The sequence below is a fragment of the Electrophorus electricus genome, chromosome 6 (assembly GCF_013358815.1).
Source record: "Electrophorus electricus isolate fEleEle1 chromosome 6, fEleEle1.pri, whole genome shotgun sequence".
Lineage (NCBI taxonomy): Eukaryota > Metazoa > Chordata > Actinopteri > Gymnotiformes > Gymnotidae > Electrophorus > Electrophorus electricus.
In genome coordinates, this window is record NC_049540.1 from 19,453,472 (window position 1) to 19,475,524 (window position 22,053).

The window sequence follows — 22,053 nt, forward strand, 5'->3', positions numbered from 1 at the left end:
CATCCTACAGAGACAAGGTCAAAGTGGTGTTATGACAACAACCTCCATCTCAATGTAAGTAAAATGAAGGAGATGCTCGTGGACTAAGGAAGCAGCATGTGGGTGGTCACTCTCCCCTATACATCAATGAAGCCAAAGTAAAAAGAGTCAGTAGTGTTAAGTTCCTGTACACCTCACTGATGACCTCACCTGATCCCTCCACACCAGCACAGTGGTGAGATCAGACTGCCAGTGCCTCTTCCTACAAAGGCTCAGGAAGTTTGGCCTGCCTGTGACATCCTCACCAGCTTTAATAGACGCACAATAGACTGCATCCTCACAGTCTGTGTCACTGTCTGGTATGGCAGCTACACCACAAGTGACCACAAGGCCCTCCAGAGAGTAGTAAGGAATGCAGATTATATCATAGGCAACACACAGGATATCTGTCAGTCCCGCTGCTTAAGGTAAATCAAAGACAGTAGCCACCCAGCACATGGCCTGCTCACCACGCTGCCTTCTGGCAGGAGGTTCCAGATCATACAGGCCAGAAAAACCCTCTGGCTATCAGATGTGAAGCAGCTAGTCCTTCCCAGTATCAGTTCACTGTGGTACTTAATCACTATTACTATTAATATATTGCTGGACACCAGTACTTGAACATTTCCAAATAGTCACTATTAATATACAGTGTATAGTTTATTTACAGATTACCCTTGTCTAATATATTCCAACAGCAGGAAGATCCTTCTGAAGACCCTTCCGAAGTCACATTGTTTATTACTTTGTGTATATTTAGTATATTTTTGTCATCCCTTCATTAGCTACATGAATCAATATCAACACTGCTGCAGAGGAGTACAAAATGAGTACCTCACCACAAGCATTTCAGTGCATGAATGTCCTGTATGTTTATTTAAATTACAAATAAACTGGACATGATTTGCTGATGTTGCTAAAATATTAACAATAAAATTCTCTGTTGGTGATTGTGGTAGCCATGATTTCTATTCAGTGTGCAAGATTTCAAAATAAATTGACAATATTGTAAAGCAAAAGGTTGTAGATAAGAAGTCCAGTTCTTTTTTATTTTTTTTTGTCCCTCGTGATCAAAGGACACTCGTGAGAAAATTCCGCCTGTTGGCGCAAAAGTCATTTTTAAAAATGTATGCTGTTCATTCTGTCAGGACGTCCAAGTAAACACCACATATGGCTCCGTGCATTAATTCTTAATTAGGTAGTGACAGGAGGATGTGATTGATGGTAAGTTTTCTGTCCTGAAGGAGCCAGTCTCCTGCAAGGAAATCCCCCTGACTGAAAAGGTAGCACTTATCTATACGATAATTCTCTCAGACAAAGTTCGACCTGCAGAATCCTCAGTAACTGCAATAGCAAGAATGGAAGGGATGCTCATGATGGATTTGTTAAACTGGTGTTAAACACAACCTTTGCAAGGACGAGCTGGATTACATTAAAGCTCCCATTAAAAGGTTTCTCAAGCTCCCAAGACACATTGTTAACCCTGATGAGTTATGGATTGTTCTGTTAGATAAATCAGGAGGATTTAACCTGTTATGAATTCATTATGAAGACTGTGTCACTGAGTGTTAGAGAGGATTGAATCACCACCACCTAGGTATAAATAGCATCACTACAACCACTAATATGGAATCAGTCCAAACATTTGTGTAAATAAGACCCTGTTTTGAAACACAAAACAGCCATTTTCTTCTGGCAAAATCCAATAACCAAAGAAACATAATGAAGCCACATTTGCTGCCCCTTTCTTTAGCATGACAAATCAGACTCCCACCATTCAATTCCACAGGGAAATTGTACTAATTCAGACACCATCAGGGCACTCATAACAGCTGGGACTATCCAGATGAGGTGTTGACAGACTATATGCATGTTTTCAGATTAAAACAATGACAAAGATTAAAATAAAAAAGTGATTATTTAGACAAACTTTACTGCTTTATAATAATTGTTTTCTAGCTTGCAATGTTTTTTTTTAAATTATGCATTACCACCTCTTGGAGAGCTGTTAAATGACTGATTGCAGAGGAAAGTTAATGACAATACATTTTTTATGAAAAATATGGTCAGGAATGAGTATAAACTTTGTCAGAGACTAAATAGGGGAACTAAGACATTAACAACTTTACACTCATTCACACCATCATCCTTCATCTTCACATTCTCTCCTCAGTCGAATTCTAATGAGCCAAAGCTAGCTCAAAGCTGAAGCTCCTCATGTGGAGGTAGCACTGTACGAACGGAAATGACATTTTAACAGCCTTTTCCTTCCTACCTCATAAAACTCTCACCCAACCATGTTGAAAACTATGCTAAATTTATAGCTCTCTTATACACACATATCTTCCTTTGCGTCATGGCAAACTCAGTCTATGCGTGTAAGATCAGGTGTCTATTCAATATGTTTGGTCTTCAGAGGACAGCTAATCATTTGTCTCAGTGTCTTTGAATTATAAAAACAAAGCTTTTCTGGACCAAACATTAGCTCAATAATGTGAGTTTGAGTTTCAGTCTGGAACTATAAGGTGAATTCAAAGTATCTCTAAATGATTAAACACTTAATTAATGTAGATGGAACAGCCATATCTTGGCCTGGAATTAGCAATCCTGTGCTAATCCGTGTTAACCTTTCCAGCAAATCTCTATTACATGTTGTGGAACAAACGTCAAACATCAACACACTTTAAAAATGTCAATAAGATTGCATTGCTGTTTTCTTTATGAATTTACTATTCATAAAGTCGTTGTTGTTGACACAGTCGTTGTTGTTGACAATGATGATTGTTGTTGTCAACAACAACAATAATAAATGCAGTACTTTTGTTAAATCTGACACAACCCACATATAAAATACATTAATTTTCATCTCAGTCAAATGTGATTCAGAGTAAAATGTGGAATTATGCACAGATTAAACGTTTTCAGAGTTATCCTAATAATTTTACCCAAGTCCTGTTTGCACAAATGAGTGCCCTTTTTCCGAACTGACATGCCTCCATTACCATGCATAAAACACACACACAAAAAAAAAAAAAAAAAAAAAAAAAAACCTCATCAAAGATGAAGAAGAAAAAATGTTCTGAAGTGAGCACCTAAAAGGCAACTTGTTCATCTCTGGCTCATTTGTAAGTGCTCTGGGTTTATCGTCTTGATTGACTGTCGCGCTTTGCGCTTTTATCTTTAATTGACCGAAGTCCTTTTTCATTACTCCCTCACTCGCTTTCACCATGTGCTGTCTGCCGAGTCCAAATAAGAAATGAATTAAGTGGGTTCGGAATGCTATGTTCTTCAACGTGAGCACTGGTATGGTTCAGCCCGATTCCTTTCTAAAGGCGTGTAGTTCGTGTTAGAGGTCAGCTTGGTTTAGCACAGTTAACCTCTGATTGTCCATTTACCACTCATAAAGTGACAATCTAATGGAGTCAGGTTTCCAAGGGCCATTTTGATGTTAAATGATGTTAAAATTAAGGCGATTTTCATACAATGTATTGGGAAACTAATCACAGAAAACAGCAAACAAAGCGAATTTTTTTACAGCATTAATTTTACCATTCATCTCTTATACAGCCTTCTGCTGGGTTCTACGGGGATATTTAAAAGACGAGACTGAAGGAAGGGACAAGCTTGCGCACTTCTCTGCTTATCCATTTCCCTAGGAATGGAAAAGCAGCCAGGGTGGGGGTGGGGGTTGAGTTCATTGACGAGGCTGTTTGTCTCCAGGTGCATTATAAAAGAAAATACACATATGAATAAACAAACCATTACATTATATTTTGGTTCATTTATATAACTTGTCATGCACATTGTAAGTACAGTCCAATTACTCACTGTCCTTATAAAACCATCTGACTAAGTGTCTGCTTGCATGCATAAATAAACCAGCACTGATTTAAATCATTCATCCTATTCAAATTCAATGTGAGCTCTTCTGTTTGTATACAAATTTAATATTTGCTGTTGCTGTTTACAATACGGAAAGAAAGTGCAGTGGGGAAGGGGCAGTATGGGATCTTAATTAGTACACTGCGGAAGTCAGACAAGGCTAATGATGGTAAAGTATTGACTCTTCATGGGAGTGGTGAGAGAATGCAGTGAAGATGCGAGGATGATGGAGCATAGACCTGTGCGACTCCAAGGACTCACTGGATTACCTCCAGAATGAGACAGAAGGAATATGCCACTCAACCAGACAGGACAATGCCAGAGCAGAAGACAGTGGAAACAGAACCAGAAGGACATGCAGGTAGCAAGTCATTCTTGCTGCAATGGTAAAGATTAGTGATGGTAAAGATTCGTTACTGACAAGCATGAGAAAACCTTGTATTTATTGTACAGTGCCACATTGTGCTGGCAATTTTTATAATGCAAATTTTAATTGAAAGGTGAACATTTAAAAAAAACAAAAAACAAATTATATTTCATTTAGTACTTTATCATTTAATTTTTATTTAAAAGGATAAGATGATAATCCTAAAAGTATATTGGTTTCATAAGTTAACAAGTGAATTCTTTTTATATTATATATTTAAATAGAATAAATATTGACAAGAACCAGAAATATATTGTAGTGTTTATGTTTGGTGCAGATTATGGCATCTATTAAGATGCATGGCGGTTGCATATTACAGAGGCAGCGTACAGGCATTTGTTTATCTCCTGCTGGCAGTAGCTGGTTGTCTAATTGGTTGACTTTTATAAACATATGATACACGGACTTTGCAGAAGTGCAAAAGTATGCATTAATGGAAATAGACAAGTTCTGAAAGGAAATACTCTGAAGACAATGCAGGATAGTTAGCCTATTCCATTACACCAAGAATAAAATAACCAAATTGTGACCAAATTTAAGATTTTTGCAGATTAATGGAATTATTATAATATATTATAATATTATTAAAATAATTAAAATAGAGGTATGCTCAGTTGTTAACTAAAAACATTTTAAAAGGTGTTCCCAACATTTTATAGAAATATATGTAGTATTTGTTTTTTATATTAGTTACTAAAGTAACTACCCATGTTTAAGTCTCACAGGAAAGTGCTACTCTTCATAAATACAGTTATCTAGAGTGAAAGATGAAATTCAGTTTCTGGTTGGCTGCTGGCAGGGTGTGATGTCAGTGGCTGCTATAAGGCTCAAGCTGACAGTCAGAGGCACATTCAGTCCTGGAGAGCTCAAGTGCTCAAGTGTTGCATGCTCTCAGAGAGAAAAACAGAGAGAAGGAACAAGAGAAAGAAAAAGAAGAAAGAAGAAATAAAGAGAACGCTGAAAGGGGACAAGGGACAGCGCAGCCAGTGAGCAAGGTCTTACGCACATGACGTGAGAGGCAAGAAAAACAAGAAAAAAATATTCACTCAAAGAAATAATTATTGGGACATCAAAAGGATTATATTTGGAGTTTCTTATGGGTTCCAGGGAAAAAAATGCTTTTGATTGACGAATTGTGAAGAAATCTCCTTTAGGTGAATGCATTTGTTCATTTCTATGTGTGTATGGTTATGCTAAGAAAAATTAGTACATGAAGGATTTGTCAGAATTGTTATTTTTTATACTTGATTTTACTCTTGCAGTGGTGTTGTCTTGGTGTTGGCTAATGACACAACATTACAAAACGAGGTGCATGACATAATGTACCTCGTTCCATACTGATCTTCCTTGCACTGGTTATTTCTCATGTTGCAGATCATGGAGAGAGAGAACATATCGAGTGTGAACAGTACCTCTGCACTCACTAATGCATCCCTGGGGCTTAGCACTTCCTTTGCGATCCCTCAGGATGGTTCAGGGTACAGTGACGCAGAGATGGTGCTCCTGGGCTTCCTGATGGGACTTCTGGTCCTAGGTATTGTCTTTGGAAATGTGCTGGTCATCACTGCCATTGCACGCTTCCAGCGCTTGCAGACCGTCACCAACTGCTTCATCAGCTCTCTGGCCTGTGCTGACCTGGTCATGGGGCTCCTTGTGGTCCCTTTTGGTGCCAGCTACATCCTGCTGAACACATGGCACTTCGGCAACTTCTTCTGTGAGTTCTGGACGGCCACGGACGTGTTGTGTGTGACGGCCAGCATTGAGACGCTGTGTGTGATAGCACTGGACCGCTACTTAGCTATCACGTGGCCCCTGCGCTACCAGTCAATGCTCACCAAGTGCAAAGCATGCTGGGTGGTGCTGGCCGTGTGGGCCGTGGCTGCCCTTATCTCCTTCCTGCCCATCCATATGGAGTGGTGGGTATCAGATGAGCCAGAGGCACAGAGTTGCCTTGCCAATGAAAGCTGTTGCGACTTCAACACCAATGCACCGTATGCAGTGACCTCCTCCATCATCTCCTTCTACATCCCCCTAGTGATAATGGTGTTTGTCTATGCCCGTGTCTACCAGGAGGCACAGCGGCAGCTGCAGAAGATCGACCGTGTTGTGGGCCGTCTACGTACACAGAGCTTCAGCCACCAAGATGGCAATGAGGTGAGGAACTGGAAGAACAGGTTTTGCCTGAAGGACCACAAGGCCCTGAAGACCCTGGGCATCATCATGGGCACCTTTACGCTCTGCTGGCTGCCCTTCTTCGTGCTCAATGTGGCAGCAGCCATCTGGAAAATGGATGACATCAAGTTGCCTTTCAGGGTTTTGAACTGGATTGGCTACGCCAACTCGGCCTTCAATCCTCTGATCTACTGCAGGAGTCCCGAGTTCAGGTGTGCCTTCCAAGAGATCCTCTGTTTGAGACGCTCATGGTTCCCTTCTACAAGGAACAATAAGGGATATATTTATGGTGGACACAGTTGGCAAATAAATATGCGGACCACCGGACCAATGCAGCCGCCTCATGCCGACTGCGGAACAGTGGAACTGGGCGCTTGCTCTTTGGCTGCCAGCACCTCCAATACAAATGGGAATTGTAATAATACTCTGACATCCATCACTTAGCCATTTCTGAACACATAAATTGGATTTTCTCTAATTCTTTACTTCCATTTCCCTTCCAATACATTTAAATGGCTTCAGAAACATCTGGTAAGTGAACAACTAGCAACACAAGGTAGTTAGTTCATGATAGCCTGTGCTCAGACACTTCTTGTACTTATAAAGGATATTACAAAGACACTGAAACACTGTAGTGCTTAGTTAGTTACCAGCACTTCTGAGTGAGGAATTGGATTTGTCTACATTACAGTAAAGTTCAGATACAAGGTAGAGCAAAACTTGAAATTCAGAATGTGGTTATAAAATGGAGGTGTCTGGATACCTCTACTTCTGGCTACCTCATGACACTATGATACGTCTTCACTATAATATTTTTCTTCAATTATTAATTGCATTACAGTTCCAAAAACAAAAAACAAAAAACAGTGTATACACTGTACACACTGCATAAGAATGCAGATCTAGGTAATTTATTTTGCAATGAACATATTACTATGTAAGTGCATAAACTGTGTTGTTATGTTAACTGTATTGTCTTCATATTAACAAGGGAAACTGATCTGCACTCTTACTTTGAGATGTTTGATGCAGAGGGGGCCCAGAACGTACCGGAGGTGGGGTGGGTGGGGGGGTTTGTGCAAGATGGACTTTATACATTCCATTTAAAAGCTCAAGCTGTCTTTAAGCCAGGGACTTCTGTATCTCTGTGATCCACCCGTCTCAGGGGGAAGAAATTCAACCCTCTGACGAAAGGCAACAGGTGTACATTGCTGCCTGTGCTATAACCAGCCGCACTCTTACGAAAAGGAAAAAAAAAAAATTAAAGCAAAGAGAGTCCAGAAGTATTCAGACCTCCCAAGGCATCATATTTCAGCTTTTATCCTATTAGTGTTGCCATTGGGTAATCATTTTAAGGTTACAGTTTTGCTTCTCTCTAGCAATGAACAAGCTTATTATAGAAAATGCATGTGTATGGCTGAAAAGCACATGGAGTGTATACTCTACCATGGTCTTCTACAGATAGGTATCAAGATAGAAACCTGTGGTTGGGTTAGAGACATTTGTGGTAAAAAGCACTCACTAAGGCAGGCAGAAGGTAGGAACGCCATATCATGCTGTGTTTTGCATTTACCAGCCCAGTGGCCTTTACTTCCATGCCTCTCAATGGCTGCACCTTCAGGGGAGGACTGTTTTCATATGGGTTCGTGTCCCATGTTTACAGAGTTTCTTGAGCAAACTGTCCAAAAGGGCAAACATGCTAAGCCAGAAGAGAAATCTCCTGGTATCGTTCCAGCTGATATTTTTGTTTGTAATAACCATAGTGTTTACAGCATTACTAAAGGAACTGAATGTATTAGAGTATTGTTGGAGTACTACAGGAAAGCACACTGGTCCTTCAAATGTATTGTTATATAATGATTCTGTGTTGATTACTGCTACTGACACTGCACTGACTTTTATATATCCCAAGAGCAGAGGCCAGTGTTCTTCTATTTAACATTACCGAAGTTTCCTTTCCTCTCTCTCTCTCTCTCTCTCTCTCTCTCTCTCTCTCTCTCTCTCTCTCTCTGTGTGTGTGTGTGTGTGTGTGTGTGTGTGTGTGTGTGTGTGTGTGTGTGTGTGTGTGTGTGTGTGTGTGTGTGTGTGTTTGTGTGTGTGTGTCCAAGCATTGCAGCATACCAACTTGCTCATGCAAAATATGATTGTACGTCTATTGATAGATATTAGTATTTATAAGAATCATTTGCTATCATGGTTAAGTAAAATAAGCCTTGAGGCTACTTTGGAAATGTCAGATCAGCTTGATCAGCGTATACAGGGTAAAGCATAACAAAAGGTGCTTTGCTTTAGGTACTGTATTTATGAGCACATTATGACTCAAGTGTAAGAAAACCATGTATAAGCCACTTATACAAAGTTAAACACTAAGGTATACACTGTACGTAGAGGAAATGTGATATGTACATACTTTTCTCATCTATATACAAAGCTGTCTGTGAGTGCATTTGTGCTATTGTTTAATGTTTAGACATTACATCTCAGAAATGGTATTAAATTATTTTGTCATTCCACTTAAATGCTCTTACTGCACTGCATTCACTATTAAAATGCTATTTGACAGTGCAGTACTTTGTTTATTTATTTTTATATATTGAGCCAATTGCTGAATGTACAACATAATTAATTAAACATGGCTATTTGTAAAGTTGATGCTGAAATGTGGTTATGTGTCGAGAACACTGTGCTCCCTCTTGTGGTAAGTCATTTTGGTACTGAGGTGCCAGCTGACCAACCATGACCATGAATTTATTTGTTTGTTTGTCTCCGTTCATCCAGCCACTGTAGCCTGCACCCTAACATTATCCAATCACACGTTCTCTCATCCTGCCGTTTGCTTCATCTGTTTTAGAAGTTATGCTGGTCACACTCTGTGCCAGTCTTTTTTCAGCAACAGAGGAAGAATTTGTAAGTCATAATAAATGAAAAGGTTTCTGACTCGTCCAAGGCTTCAGAACTCCACTGTGCTTTGCTTATGTAAAAGGAACAAATACAAAAATGACACTTTGGAACAAGAGTAAAATTTAGATTACAGTGTTTGGCAGTTTTATCCAGAGCAACTTGCATATTTTATTAATATGACAGCATGCTAATCCCTTGGAAATCAAACCCTAGTGGTTAGCCCTACCTGCTTTACCAAGCAAGCTACAAAATAATGTTTACAATATGTAGAGAGCTCATTATTTATGTCAATGTTAGCTCATCGGAGCATGCTTAGTGATGATCCCAGGGAAAAAAAAAAAAATCTTAAGTCAAAGCCTGCATTTTTAAGAGAAGTACAACAGAATTAACTGTCAATAAAATAAAAAGAACACCCAAACCTGGAATAGCTTAAATCAGCTGTTTGTTTGTTTATTTATTTATTGATTTTGACAAATGGCATGGATTTTATATTTAACAGTGATTTTTCTCAGTTATCATGGTCCCATTAGTCATCATTTCAGTGTTTTTCCAATCTGAGGTGGAAAGAAAAATTATTGATGATAAGTTATAAGAGACATGCACTACTCAGAGTGCTCACTCACAGCTGGGGACAAATAGAGTAACTTCAGTGCCAGCAATCAAAGACAGAAATGCACACAGCAGGGAGTTTCCTAGGCTAGATGATAACAAGCTAGAAAGCTCTGTGTGTGTGTGTGTGTGTGTGTGTGTGTGTGTGTGTGTGTGTGTGTGTGTGTGTGTGTGTGTGTGTGTGTGTGTGTGTGTGTGTATGTGGGTGTGGGTGTGGGTGTGGGGGGGTGTGGGTGTGTGCTTGCATTTGTGTTTGCGCATGTATGCGTGCTTGCATGCATTTGTGTTTGCGCATGTATGCGTGCTTGCATGCATTTGTGTTTGCGCATGTATTATTACTCAGTCGGTTATTCCTTACCACTTGACCTGTTGGTTTAACTGATGCCTCCTTTCTTGGCTCACAGAGCTCATGGGCAGTGCTATAGTCTTCTGGTGATCTTCTACTTTTGGTTCCTATCCATGACTGGAGAGGAAAATTAAATAAATATATAAATAAATTCAAAATGAGGGACTAAATAGATTCCAGGAGTAGGAGTTTGATCAAACACAGGTTACAAGCACAGGTCATGAATGGTGATTTTTAAATATATATTTATTACTACTGATTGGTCACATGGACATTTGGTACTTGCTTAAATTGAGCCTACAATGAGTTAAGTCCACATACTGCTAATCATAAGTAATGATAAATAATAAAGTTAACAAATAATAATAGTTTATTTTATGTTTTTGTTTGTTTGTTTTCATTCTGAGGGGACCAATGATTTAGTTTCAGTTCCCAAATTAAACAAGATAGCTACTTCATTGTCACATGACAAACCCAGCCAAACACTCACACACGGACTATCACCCACACAGGCCCATTCACTGTCCTCCAGCCCATCAGACACCGCCAGCCCATCAATCACCAATCCCTCCACCAATCACAACACTATTCACTATCCAAGACTATTCAGTCTCTTGGTTGCTTTTGTTCACTCTTTAGCTTTAGTTCCTTGTTCCTGTTGTATTTTTGCCCTCTGCTCGCTCCTGTGTTTGCCTTTGTGTTTTTTTCCATTAAAATCCTCTTTATCTCTCACTCGCTCCAAAATGTCACACTCATTTAATTGAACAATTATTAAATAAAGTATGAATATATCAAATATTTATAGAATCATTCATACATAAATGCAATATGATAAATGTACCAATACAGTATGAGGAATCTAATATTTGGTGCAAATGGTGCAATTAAATTGTAATCCTTTCCCTTGGCCCTTCAAAGTGAAGCTAATTTGTGAGTACTAGACTGGAAGTAGAGCATATGCTGACACAAACAAAGCTTTGAAGGCCAGATGTCTGTACTAGTATTCTAAGCATTTGAAGTTACTAGGCCCATTCATTTCCCCACACTAAAACCCAATGATGCAGGCCTTTCTATGAAAGCCTGTTATCTCTGCACTGCTTGCACCTGGTATGTCCACAACTTCACCAAACATTTTACATGCAGTCTGAATTTGAACACCACCCTTGAGCCAATAAGCTTCTCTGGAAGCACTGCGTTTGAATTCAGTTAAAGATTGTAAAATAAATATAATTGTGCTTATTGAAGAGGATTCCTAAAAAAGCAAACACATGTATAGAACTGTCATGTACTAGTGTCATGACCATTTAAAAAATATCTTAGTGTCATGATTCACAGCAATTTGGAAGAAATCCAAACTAAAAACTACATGATAATATTCTGACTCTGCCCCATTTACAGCTGGGAGACAGACACATGCATTATCACGTCATTTATGGCAATTTTATATAGACCTTAGTTATAGATTAGGTTTTATACATCACTGATTTTTAAAAAATAAGGCTCTTTTTAAAAAAATTTAATAAAAGTGAAGGCTCTCATTTAGATCTATATCTGAGATTTAGAATTAGGATCAAGTTTGTTTTATGAATCTAACTGGTTAAATGAGGATAAGATAACCAGAGTGATAGAGGGACAGGACTTTCCCAGAGAGAGAGAGAGAGAGAGAGAGAGAGAGAGAGAGAGAGAGAGAGAGAGAGAGAGAGAGAGAGAGAGAGAGAGTAAGGAAAATCAGTAAATTTCACCACAGAATATGGTTTAGCCTGCATCTACTCGAGACTTGGCACAGAGATCTATTCGTAAATTCCTCTTTTCAATTCAGTAATCGCCAACGGTCGATTTATCAACTCCACTCGCTCCCAACTTTAGGACAGACATATTTGCTGCATAAACGATTTTCAGCTGAGAAAGGTTGGTGAGGGGACTTCTCTCTCTCATTTAGGTAACACCCAACCACCCAACGTTTTGCAAAGGTAGTCGAAATGTCTGAGTATCTGTACGTGCTCTGCAAGCGATTATACCGCGAAAAGGTCACGCTCACAAAAAAGGCTCTCAGTGATGTGACCTATCGGGTAAGTGTCAGCTGCATGCAGCCACCACCAGGAGCACATGCGGAGGAAAAACAATCTCGCGACCGTTGTCGATAGAGTCCGCGATGATCAGACGAACGTCCATGGAATGAAAGGGCTGTGCGCGTGTGTTTTAAACATACGTCTCCACTTTTGCATACCGAGCGTTCATAATAAAGTTCTAGAAGGTTTACTTTGGACTGGGAAAAATCAGTGGAGCTTCATTTATGGTCAAAAGTTCATGAAAGGGGTTACTGAGATACTGAGATGCTGTTCCCATTAGGGGACTCTGAGAAAGGCGATGTCACAGCCCATGGCCTCTTGTCGAGTGCTGTAGTTGGGCTCTTGAGAGACGCGAATCTCAAATAACTCTATTGATGCGGCAAAATGATGCCCCCCACCCCCGACTATGAGAAAACTTTTTTTGGTTGTTGTTGTTTTGGATTTTTGAGTGGCGCTGCGCTGAATCAATAAGAGTGAGTGGAAACGACAGCTGACTTAAAATGATTTAAGGGATCCCTCGAACACATTAGTGGCGGTTCTCGATAATGTCCAGTCTTCAGTAGCACTTATTGAAAATGACGGTGCTTTTCTTACAGTAGCCTGATAACGTCCTCAAATGGGTGCTGTCAGCTCTAAAAGTTGTTATAAAATTGGTTGCGTGTCACTGAGCCATGAGGCTTTAGCCTTTAGCTGGCTTTTTGCCTGTTCGAAGCACGGTAATGGTCAGTCTTCACAAGTTAGCAACGATGTATGTGCCTTTTCAGCACATCCTGACCGATATGCCTGTCTCGTGAAATAGACATGTAATCTATATGTTCCACCTCGTCCTGTGGATGTCCTCAGTATCGTGACACCACTCATTTGTTTGAACTCCCTTAGAACTATCCATCCATCCACTTATCAATATTTTATGCTTTCCTTTTGTCGACCTATTCACCCCGAAGCAGTCACGTTGCCGTGGTGTAATGGCCGATGGATTTCTTGAAGGTGTTGCGTCTTTATATAGCCCGACTGGTGGAGTTACAGTGATGTTTACTCCATATTTGCAATTATGAGTGTGCGGGGGACCCAAGAGGTCTGTGGGAGTTATTACGTCATTTATGGCAATTTTATATAGACCTTAGTTAATGTTTGCAGTTAAGAATATGAAAGTAAATTTATAATAGTATATGAATAAACACTCATGAACGAGGTTGCAATAAGAAACACTATACATTGATCAATGGATAGCTATATTAAAAAGATGACATTGATTTGACTTTGATTTGCCCAGGGTTACTTGGTGCTGTTAGCATTTGCAGACTGAGAGACCTTTATCATTCTTTGTATAAAAAAAGGCTATTCAAATTTCTATGCCTTTTGTTATCAGATCTAATGAACACCTGTAATTGTGCATCTATGTGGTCACTGTGCACTTTGTTAACAATATAATCAATTATGTTCATATATGTCAAAAAATGCATGTACCTGTGTGTGTCTGTGTGTAAATTTATTGGGGAGAGAGAGAGAAACCACAGAGACCTTCATCTATATTTATATATCTAAGATCTTCTTGGTTACTACATTTATTTTTTCTTCTCCATTGTGGTCACCATTATAACTGCCTGTCACTTTCATAGATATTTGTTAATAAATCGCCACCATTTAATCAACAGGATGTCTTGTTAATTAGACATGATAATTTGGCCTATATTAACATGTGAAATTACTTCATGTATATTCTACAGATCAACCAGTCGCTATTGCTCTTTTTATCTGTGTTATAACTGTTATAAACTTATTTTAAAGTTTTCATTAACCCTTTAAAAGGATAGCTGTTTTGTTAAGCGGTACAAAACGTCTTGCATACTTTGATTAGGTTATTATTACGGCCTTTTTAGTCACTGAGTCATTTCAGTAGAGAGAGACAAAGGCATGTAGTGCATGTAGTGAGCTACACGATCGAGCAGTTGGGCAGAAGGGCTCTGTAGTGTCAACAGTCCAAAGACTCATGGTGATTCTATCTATAAACTTGAAAGCAGCAGGAAAAATAGATATATTTTTAATATCAAGTCAAATATGTACACAGAATAAGGATACAGTTACCTCCATGTAAACCAGTCTTAAGTGAATTACCCTTTGTGGTGGATCTAGTTTGAGAACAATAGATGCTGTAAAACCTAAGCTTTTCAGGTGAGGGGGAAAGAACAGATTCCAGCACCAGCAGACGCAACAGGCTGATGTGTTTTCACTACCCCACCTATTGTCAAATCCGATTTGTTTGTCTGGCAGTTGGCAAAATGTTTGATCCAGTCAATGGGGAAATCTGGGAGAAAGAAAAGAGGAGAAAGAATGGGAAGAGGAGAAGGAGAGGCAGGAATCGGCTGCAAGTATGAGACATGCATGAGGAGGGCTAAGGAAGAATGGTGGTCTATGGGAGTAAAGAGTGAGGACTAGCCATGAGGTCTCCTTTCATGGTACACCGAAGATATACAATGAAATGTCAAAGATTAGCACATTCTTACACATCTGCCCTTTTACTGTATTGTCTATGCTGTATCTCCTCAATAAAGTATGTCTCCAGGTAGCAATGAAATCTGATATCCAGCACAGAGGCAATGAAAAACTTCAGGATGACTCTGTCTGAAGGACCTTCCTGCAAGAGCATCAGTGATGTAATTTTACATTAGAGTCCTAAAAAAATGTTCTGGCCTCTGTTATGTAGAACTGGGAGAACGCATTGTTCTTCCAATGCTAAAGTAACTCAAAACTACATCCTACCCCCACTACAGACTCCTCAACACCACATGTTTTGGCAGGCATCAGAACCCACACAACCAATGGCATCAGTGGGACAACTGGGAATAAGGAACCTTGATTTCCACTTTGTATATCTTGTGCTTTCAAAGCAATGATGGATTTCATTCAGGCAGTTAAAATTTTTCAGTACAGTTGCAAAGGAGTTTGAAAATGCTTTTGCTTGCAAGTGCAATATCTGACATTGAGAATTTTAGAATTGTAAGCATAGAAAAATACAGCTCATATATTATGCCGTGATTTATTCAACACAGGACAAGACACGAATGTTTCGGCCCCTAGGCCTTCATCAGCATGCTTGTAACATTTGAACCAGCAACCCACCTATATACAGTGACAAAAGGTCACTCCCTTGGCCATGTCATCAAAGGGCTGAAACATTCATGTCTGTCCTGAGTCAAATAAACCACTGCATAATATATTAGAGCTGTTCGACTATCTCTACTTATTGTTTTTCAGACGGAAACAGCATATCAAAAGTATTTTCCAGGAGTGTATCCTGTTTACTTATTTTTAGTTTATGCTTTATTTTTGGACAAAAAAAAATCTACATATTTTTATAGCCCTAACCCTAACAATCAATTTAGGCATAGGGTTATAAATCAGATTTCTGTGAGATGGTCTACACTCACATTTTTATGATATCAACCAATAAAGTGATTCCATGTGAATAACCCAAGAAACTTTATATTGGCGCTAACTTTCAAGGACACGTCAGATCAGGAATTAAACCCATTACACTTAGGATTTCCCAAGTTATTGGATCACCCAAACGTTTCATGATAAGGGAGCCATTTTGTCTCGTATAAGCGCAAAGCTAACCCTCATTAAGTGTTAAACAAGTAAATCAACTAGTCTTGCGTGAGAGCAGGGGATAAATTCTTATTAGTTTTGAAGAGGGAAACAGAATCAGCGCAATACCAGTCACGAGCACAAGATGTCAGCAAACGAACAGGTTGGTAAGTAATGTTGCCTAAATTTACACAAATGTAAATTCAAAAGCTAAAACTGAAAGTAATGAAAATTACAACATATATTGAAAAATTCTATACCTATGCCTCTTTACAATATATTGTGACAATATATACAATGAAGTATAAACAGTTTTTGTTGTTGTTGTAGTTTTAATAGGCCTATACGGATATTTTCACTTTTAGAGAGTAAACGTTTGGGCTAAGCACGGTATAAGCGTTTAACATTTGCATAATTCAACGTCATGATATGAATTTATGATGGACTGTTTATATGTTTTGGGGGGGTTTTTTTGAAAAAAAAAAAAAAAGACTATTTCCCATTTCTCTTGTAATACCGCAAAAATCCAGAGGGTTGAAGTTGCAAGTGATTTTTAATTTGTTTCCTGTAGTGCATCCTTTTCGAGCAAGTGCAAGAGAGCACAGTCTTCGTAATGTGAGAATCTGTCTGACCACTCCGCTGGCGGACCCACTGCGGCCGGATGGCTTTAGATCGCTTGAAGGAGCGCAGGAGCATGTCACAGCCACTGACGACACGTGACAGTGAGCGCTACACTCTACTATAGGAGAGCGCTCCAGAGACCAGACGCTCTGCTCTGCGGAGAGATGCCCCTCACAATCAGTCGGTTTTTGACTGAGCTATGTCGTGCCACAGAGGCGGTCTGGATTTATTTAAATTTCCAGCCAGCAGTTCAGTAGCGGCAACAGCGGTGTTCTAAGCGGTTTCTCCACACAGGGAACACCCATCACCGTCATTTTCGGAGTCCGAGTCTATTTGTCACCTTGTCAGGGGACCTCAACTGGAACTGCTTCGGCAGTGAGTCCCCGACTTCTGCTTTGAAGGCTTAAGAAATAACCGTGTTATTAAGTTGCGGACGTTAAGACGAGCGAATTTAGTTCTCCACCAGTAAAACACGGACCATGGTGAACACACCAGAACTGTAACCTGCTCGGTTATCGCTGGAGACGAGGACACTTCTCATCATGAACACGAACGGTAAGAATGCAGTGTAAACACGAGCAGTGATTTGCTTCGAGAGCAATATTGCTTCAAAAGTATTCAACGTTATAAGGTAAACTGGTTGTTAACCACGCTCACCTCTCATTGTGTCATTACTGTTATACTGAAAAACTACAAAAAAAGTAAGCCTCCCTATTCCTGTTATTGATAGAGACCGCACTTTATTAGCTCTGATGAACCGGATTTTTATACGTCAAAATGAATATCATTGCTTGACAGACGTTATCTTACACTGAATGAGAAATAAGTTTATTATGTTTAACCTAATACCCAACAATGGTCTTCAAGCCGACATACAGTCCTACAGTGATACAGTAGTACCTGAGAATAATAAGCATGGAGTCAGCCATATGGTGCACAGAAAGTTAAGATCACTGATCTGCTCCCCACACGCACAAACTTCATGTGCCCATAAGAGAGATTCCTTCTGGTTCAGATGGTTGAGTTAATATCTTAAATGGCATTCGGGGCTGGCTGAAGAACCCTCAGGAACTAACTGTACTGTAATCCAGGATCTTTCTGTAGTTTAATCCAGGAACTCATTGTACTTGAATCCATAAACTCACTGTACTTTAATCCAGGCATTTTCTATACTTTAATCCAGGAATTCAATGTATTTTAATCCAGTAATTTTCTGTACTTTAATCCAGGAACTTGCTGTACTTTAGTCCAGGAACTCACTGTACTTTAATACATGAACTCACTGTACTTTAATCCAGGAACGTTCTGTACTTTAATCCAGGAACTAAATGTACTTTAATCCAGGAACTCACTGTACTTCAATCCAGGAATTTTCTGTACTTTAATCCAGGAACTCGCTGTACTTTAATCCAGGAATTCACTGTACTTGAATCCAGGATCTCACTGTACTTTAATCCAGGAACTCCCTGTACTTTAATCCAGGAACATTCTGTACTTTAATCAAGGACTTCACTTTTGCTTTAGGTTTTTGCCCTTTTGGTTTTAGGCTTGTCAGGCAAGCAGGATGGGCACCCTTAATCACTGCTATAACTATGGCCCAAACAAGTCTGTTTTTACATAATGTCTTCCTTTACGCTTGATCCATTAACATAGGTTTCTGTTGTACTTGGAAGAATCTCCAACTACACCTTTGCCCGCGAAATGGAAATCAAACATATGGCCATGAGCTTTGATGCCTGTCCTGGTATTTCCCATAAACTTACTCTTTCTGTGGGTGCTGCAGAATATCTGTTTAGGGTGAGCGTGTGTATGTGTGTGAACAGCTTTTCTAGTTTTCAAACATGCACAGGATTTGAAATGCTGTTCTACAAACCCAGGTCATTAAAGGACCTTTTGAAGTGCAAATGCAAGCTGTAATTCACTGTAGTTAATCCTGCATTCGGAAGTCCTTTGCCTCTCGCACATAACAGATGTGAACAGAAGTGTGCTGCCCAGCAGGGTTTTGTATCCTGGTACTGGGGATTTTACTAGGGAGACTTAAAGCATGAAGGACTAGTACCACCTCCTGCTTTAGATTGCCCAAATGTTGTATAATTATTTTATAATAACACTGATATAGATGTTACATTATACCTGGTAGTTGTGATGCACTGTGCCCAATACGGGATTCTTATTTACTTTCACTTGTCTCTAATATGTTGTATCAGTTAACTCAGAAGATGCTAATACAGCAAAATCATGATGTTGTGATTATACTGTTATATACTGCAGTTGACATGGTTAAAGGTGGGCAGGCACACATGCCTACATAACATTTACCAAAGATATTAATGTTTAATGGACCATGTGGATGCCATGACTCATCAGAAACATCTACAGCGTGTGAGATAAACGCAACACACAATATAAATTCCTTTGAATATTTAGAGGTTCATTTTTTGTAGCAGCATCAGCATAAATAAGAATATGTTGCAATAGCAATAACAAACAACGTAACTGTGCACTGTTACTGAGAGTTGTGTCCCTCAGGGGGACTACACGACACTGTTAGGGAGAACTTCTCTCTTCATGGTACAGAGAGGGAACATACAGTAACAGCTTTCATTGATTGGCGCACAGAGTGGTCCTCGTGGTGGTTAAGTGTTGAGGCCAACCGAAGCACCGGCACACGCTGCAGATCTCTTTGTTTCAGATGAGCTGTTGCGAAGGCCTGAAATACCCAGCATTCTCTCGATAAGCTGTGGAACTCAGCTGACAACAGGAATGTGGCAGGTTTGTTTGTGTGTTTGTGTGTAAGTGTGCCTGTGTTGCATACTGGAATAAATGCACCTATGAACATTACACTGGCAAAATTACCTACAACAATTCAGTAACCGAATTCAATATATTAAATTTGAACAGGATCATCGGGTGTAACGGAGTCAGTAGGAAAGGTGATATATGAATGCACTGAGTGCACTGGTCCTTCCAGTGATCTGCAGGTTAAGCACAGCATCTGGCCTGGATGGCAGCCATAGCATTTACATCAGGAGCCAGGGTAGTAAGGGGGGGGCTGCTAAAAAAAACATGCTGAAAGAGGTACTTTTAATAGGTGCCAAGAGCACAGGTTACTACAGCCCACAGAGCAACCCCTTGCTGCGTGCGTATGGCTGTGGATTACAGATATCCCAGACGGCATGCTATTACACCGGGTGCTCTTCCACACGTTCCCTTTGTGCAATGTGTCCCACTGCATGCTAGTGATGCTGATCATTGTCTGGGCAAATCCAGTTAGTTACTGTGTTTGTATTATAGAGTTTAAACATTGGCCTGCATTATTTTTGACAAAATTGATTTAGACTGAATCATGTGAATTTCATGATTCATCCCAACACTCAGAAAACATTCACTGGGAATTGGTCTGAGATCTGGCAGGATGCTCACGGAACACAAGAAAAAAGTGCTCATTTGCATACTGGCAATCACTGTTGCAAAGGCCATTCTTGTGATAATGTTAAAAGAAGCAATATATTGTATAGCTCTAAAATATATATTCATGATGAGCCTTTATAAAGAAATTGTGAGGTTTTTTTGCTGATGGGTACAATATTAGAGTAAATGACTATATAATGGTGTATAATAGGTGGGTGTTTATTTTGTGCCTGGAATATCACTGAGCATTACATTTTGAGCCTTGCTATACAAAGACTTCAAGCTTACACAATATCCTTTTCCAAGGGAACAGAAGAGAGACTCTTAATCACCAGTCAGAATCTGCAGTTGTCTTGCACAGGGCAAAATGGTGTGGCCTTTGACCCCTCTGGCATCTGAGGGGTTTACTGCCACTCTTACCCTGCCACCAGCTGGATTAAGCCAGACGCTGATGCCATGTCTCACTCCATGTTAGAATTCAACATTACACCACATTACTTCACACCTCTAAACAGTGGATGGCTGATGCCATGGCTCACTCCATGTTAAAATTCAACATTACACCACATTACTTCACACCTCTAAACAGTGGATGGTCACCTCACAGTGAAAAAAAAAACTTCCTCTCTTAAAAATAGAAATATTGGTGTTCATCAATATTCTGATCTAAAAAGCAGTCTGTTTTTGGTCCAGAAATATCTATGATAACCAGAACTTGAGTTCAAAAACAGCAGAAGATTAATGTGGTTTTCAGTCAGTTTTGTCAGAGCTTATTTTTAAATATTCATATCATGAGAAGATAGTTTAGGCCTTCTTTAGGTCAGTGTTGTTCCTGCTGCCAGTGGCTGTACTGGTGGATGTGGTTGAGAGAACACTCCTAAAGCAGACATGCTTCAGTGTTCACCACCAGCACAGGGACTGGCCCTTTAGCCTGTGATTAAAACAGCACTGAATGGCACTTGGCGGGTGCCCACGCCAAGCCCTGTGTCCTTAGTCCATCTTGCAAAAACATAATAACGCACGTCTGGGAGAATGAGCCGTTGTTTCGTTCCCCGACCTACTCACATGCATGTGCGCTCTCTCTCTCTCTCTCTCTCTCTCTCTCTCTCTCTCTCTCTCTCTCTCTCCCTCTCTCTGTCCATCTGAATGAGACTGGCATGCAGCTACCTGGAATGGCAGGTTGAGTAAACCGTAACGACAGAGAAATTGTCACGTCTGTCCTATGCGTTCTCGGCAAGCCTAATGGAGTACGTGGCATGAGTTCACCCATCGCCGGAGATGAGTGACACCTGCTTGAGAGAGCGTGGAGCCTGGGAGACGTACAGACACACTTCTCGCTCACCTCCCTCATGCTAGGCTCACTCCATCGCTCCATATCCCTACGATAGCTGGCACAACCTTAGACCGGTTTCAGTTCTTTCCAGATGTGGCTACTGCCCGTTTTACCACCCGATAGCATATAGATTACTTTTCCGTTTTCATAAGGAGCCTATGGATGTATTGGTAGTTTCCCTAGCTTTCTTCATATAGTTCCCACTTTATTCATACACTTCACCTGGTCCTTCAAGCACAACTTACATGATTAGCGACCTCTGACTGGTTTTTCAAGAAAGGGCTGTATCAGCAACCCCAGCTCTACTGCCTGCCACTAGCACTCAGAGAGTGTTGCACACCCAGGCAGGCACATACATCAGACTGGCTTCATACAGCACGCTCTCCCCTCAGCTCCACAGCACCCGCGCTCAGCCAGATATACCCCCCCCCCCACACACACACACACACACACACACAGACACAAACTCACAAACACACACTCTCACACACACAGACACAAACTCTCACACACATACCCACACACACACTTTCTCTCTTATTCTCTCTCTCTGTCACGCACACACACATACATAGACTCACACATACATACACACACATGCACACACACACACACACACAAACACACATACTCATAAACACACACACTCACACACACACGCATACACCAACACCCA

At 40.1% G+C, this 22,053-nt stretch overlaps 2 protein-coding genes across 9 annotated transcripts in view; both read left to right on the plus strand.

The window, feature by feature from the left end:
* The first annotated feature begins 5,190 nt into the window (after positions 1 to 5,190).
* adrb2b (adrenoceptor beta 2, surface b) lies at positions 5,191 to 7,548 on the plus strand. The gene is made up of 2 exons (XM_027000174.2): positions 5,191 to 5,481; positions 5,702 to 7,548. The coding sequence occupies exon 2, from the start codon at positions 5,705 to 5,707 to the stop codon at positions 6,941 to 6,943; it is 1,239 nt and encodes a 412-aa protein (XP_026855975.2). The 5' UTR covers positions 5,191 to 5,481; positions 5,702 to 5,704; the 3' UTR covers positions 6,944 to 7,548.
* A 9,122-nt stretch (positions 7,549 to 16,670) lies between these two features.
* The window catches only part of LOC113571271 (actin-binding LIM protein 3-like), a 58,227-nt gene continuing 52,844 nt past the window's right edge, over positions 16,671 to 22,053 (plus strand). For 3 of the 8 annotated variants that reach the window (XM_027000118.2, XM_027000119.2, XM_027000120.2), the window contains exon 1: positions 16,673 to 17,188. In XM_027000118.2, coding sequence (XP_026855919.2) covers positions 17,176 to 17,188 — 13 coding nt within the window. In that variant the 5' untranslated portion in view covers positions 16,673 to 17,175. Of the gene's footprint in view, positions 17,189 to 22,053 lie in introns of all 8 variants that reach the window. The other 5 variants (XM_027000121.2, XM_027000124.2, XM_027000117.2 and 2 more) reach the window with 4 other exon arrangements.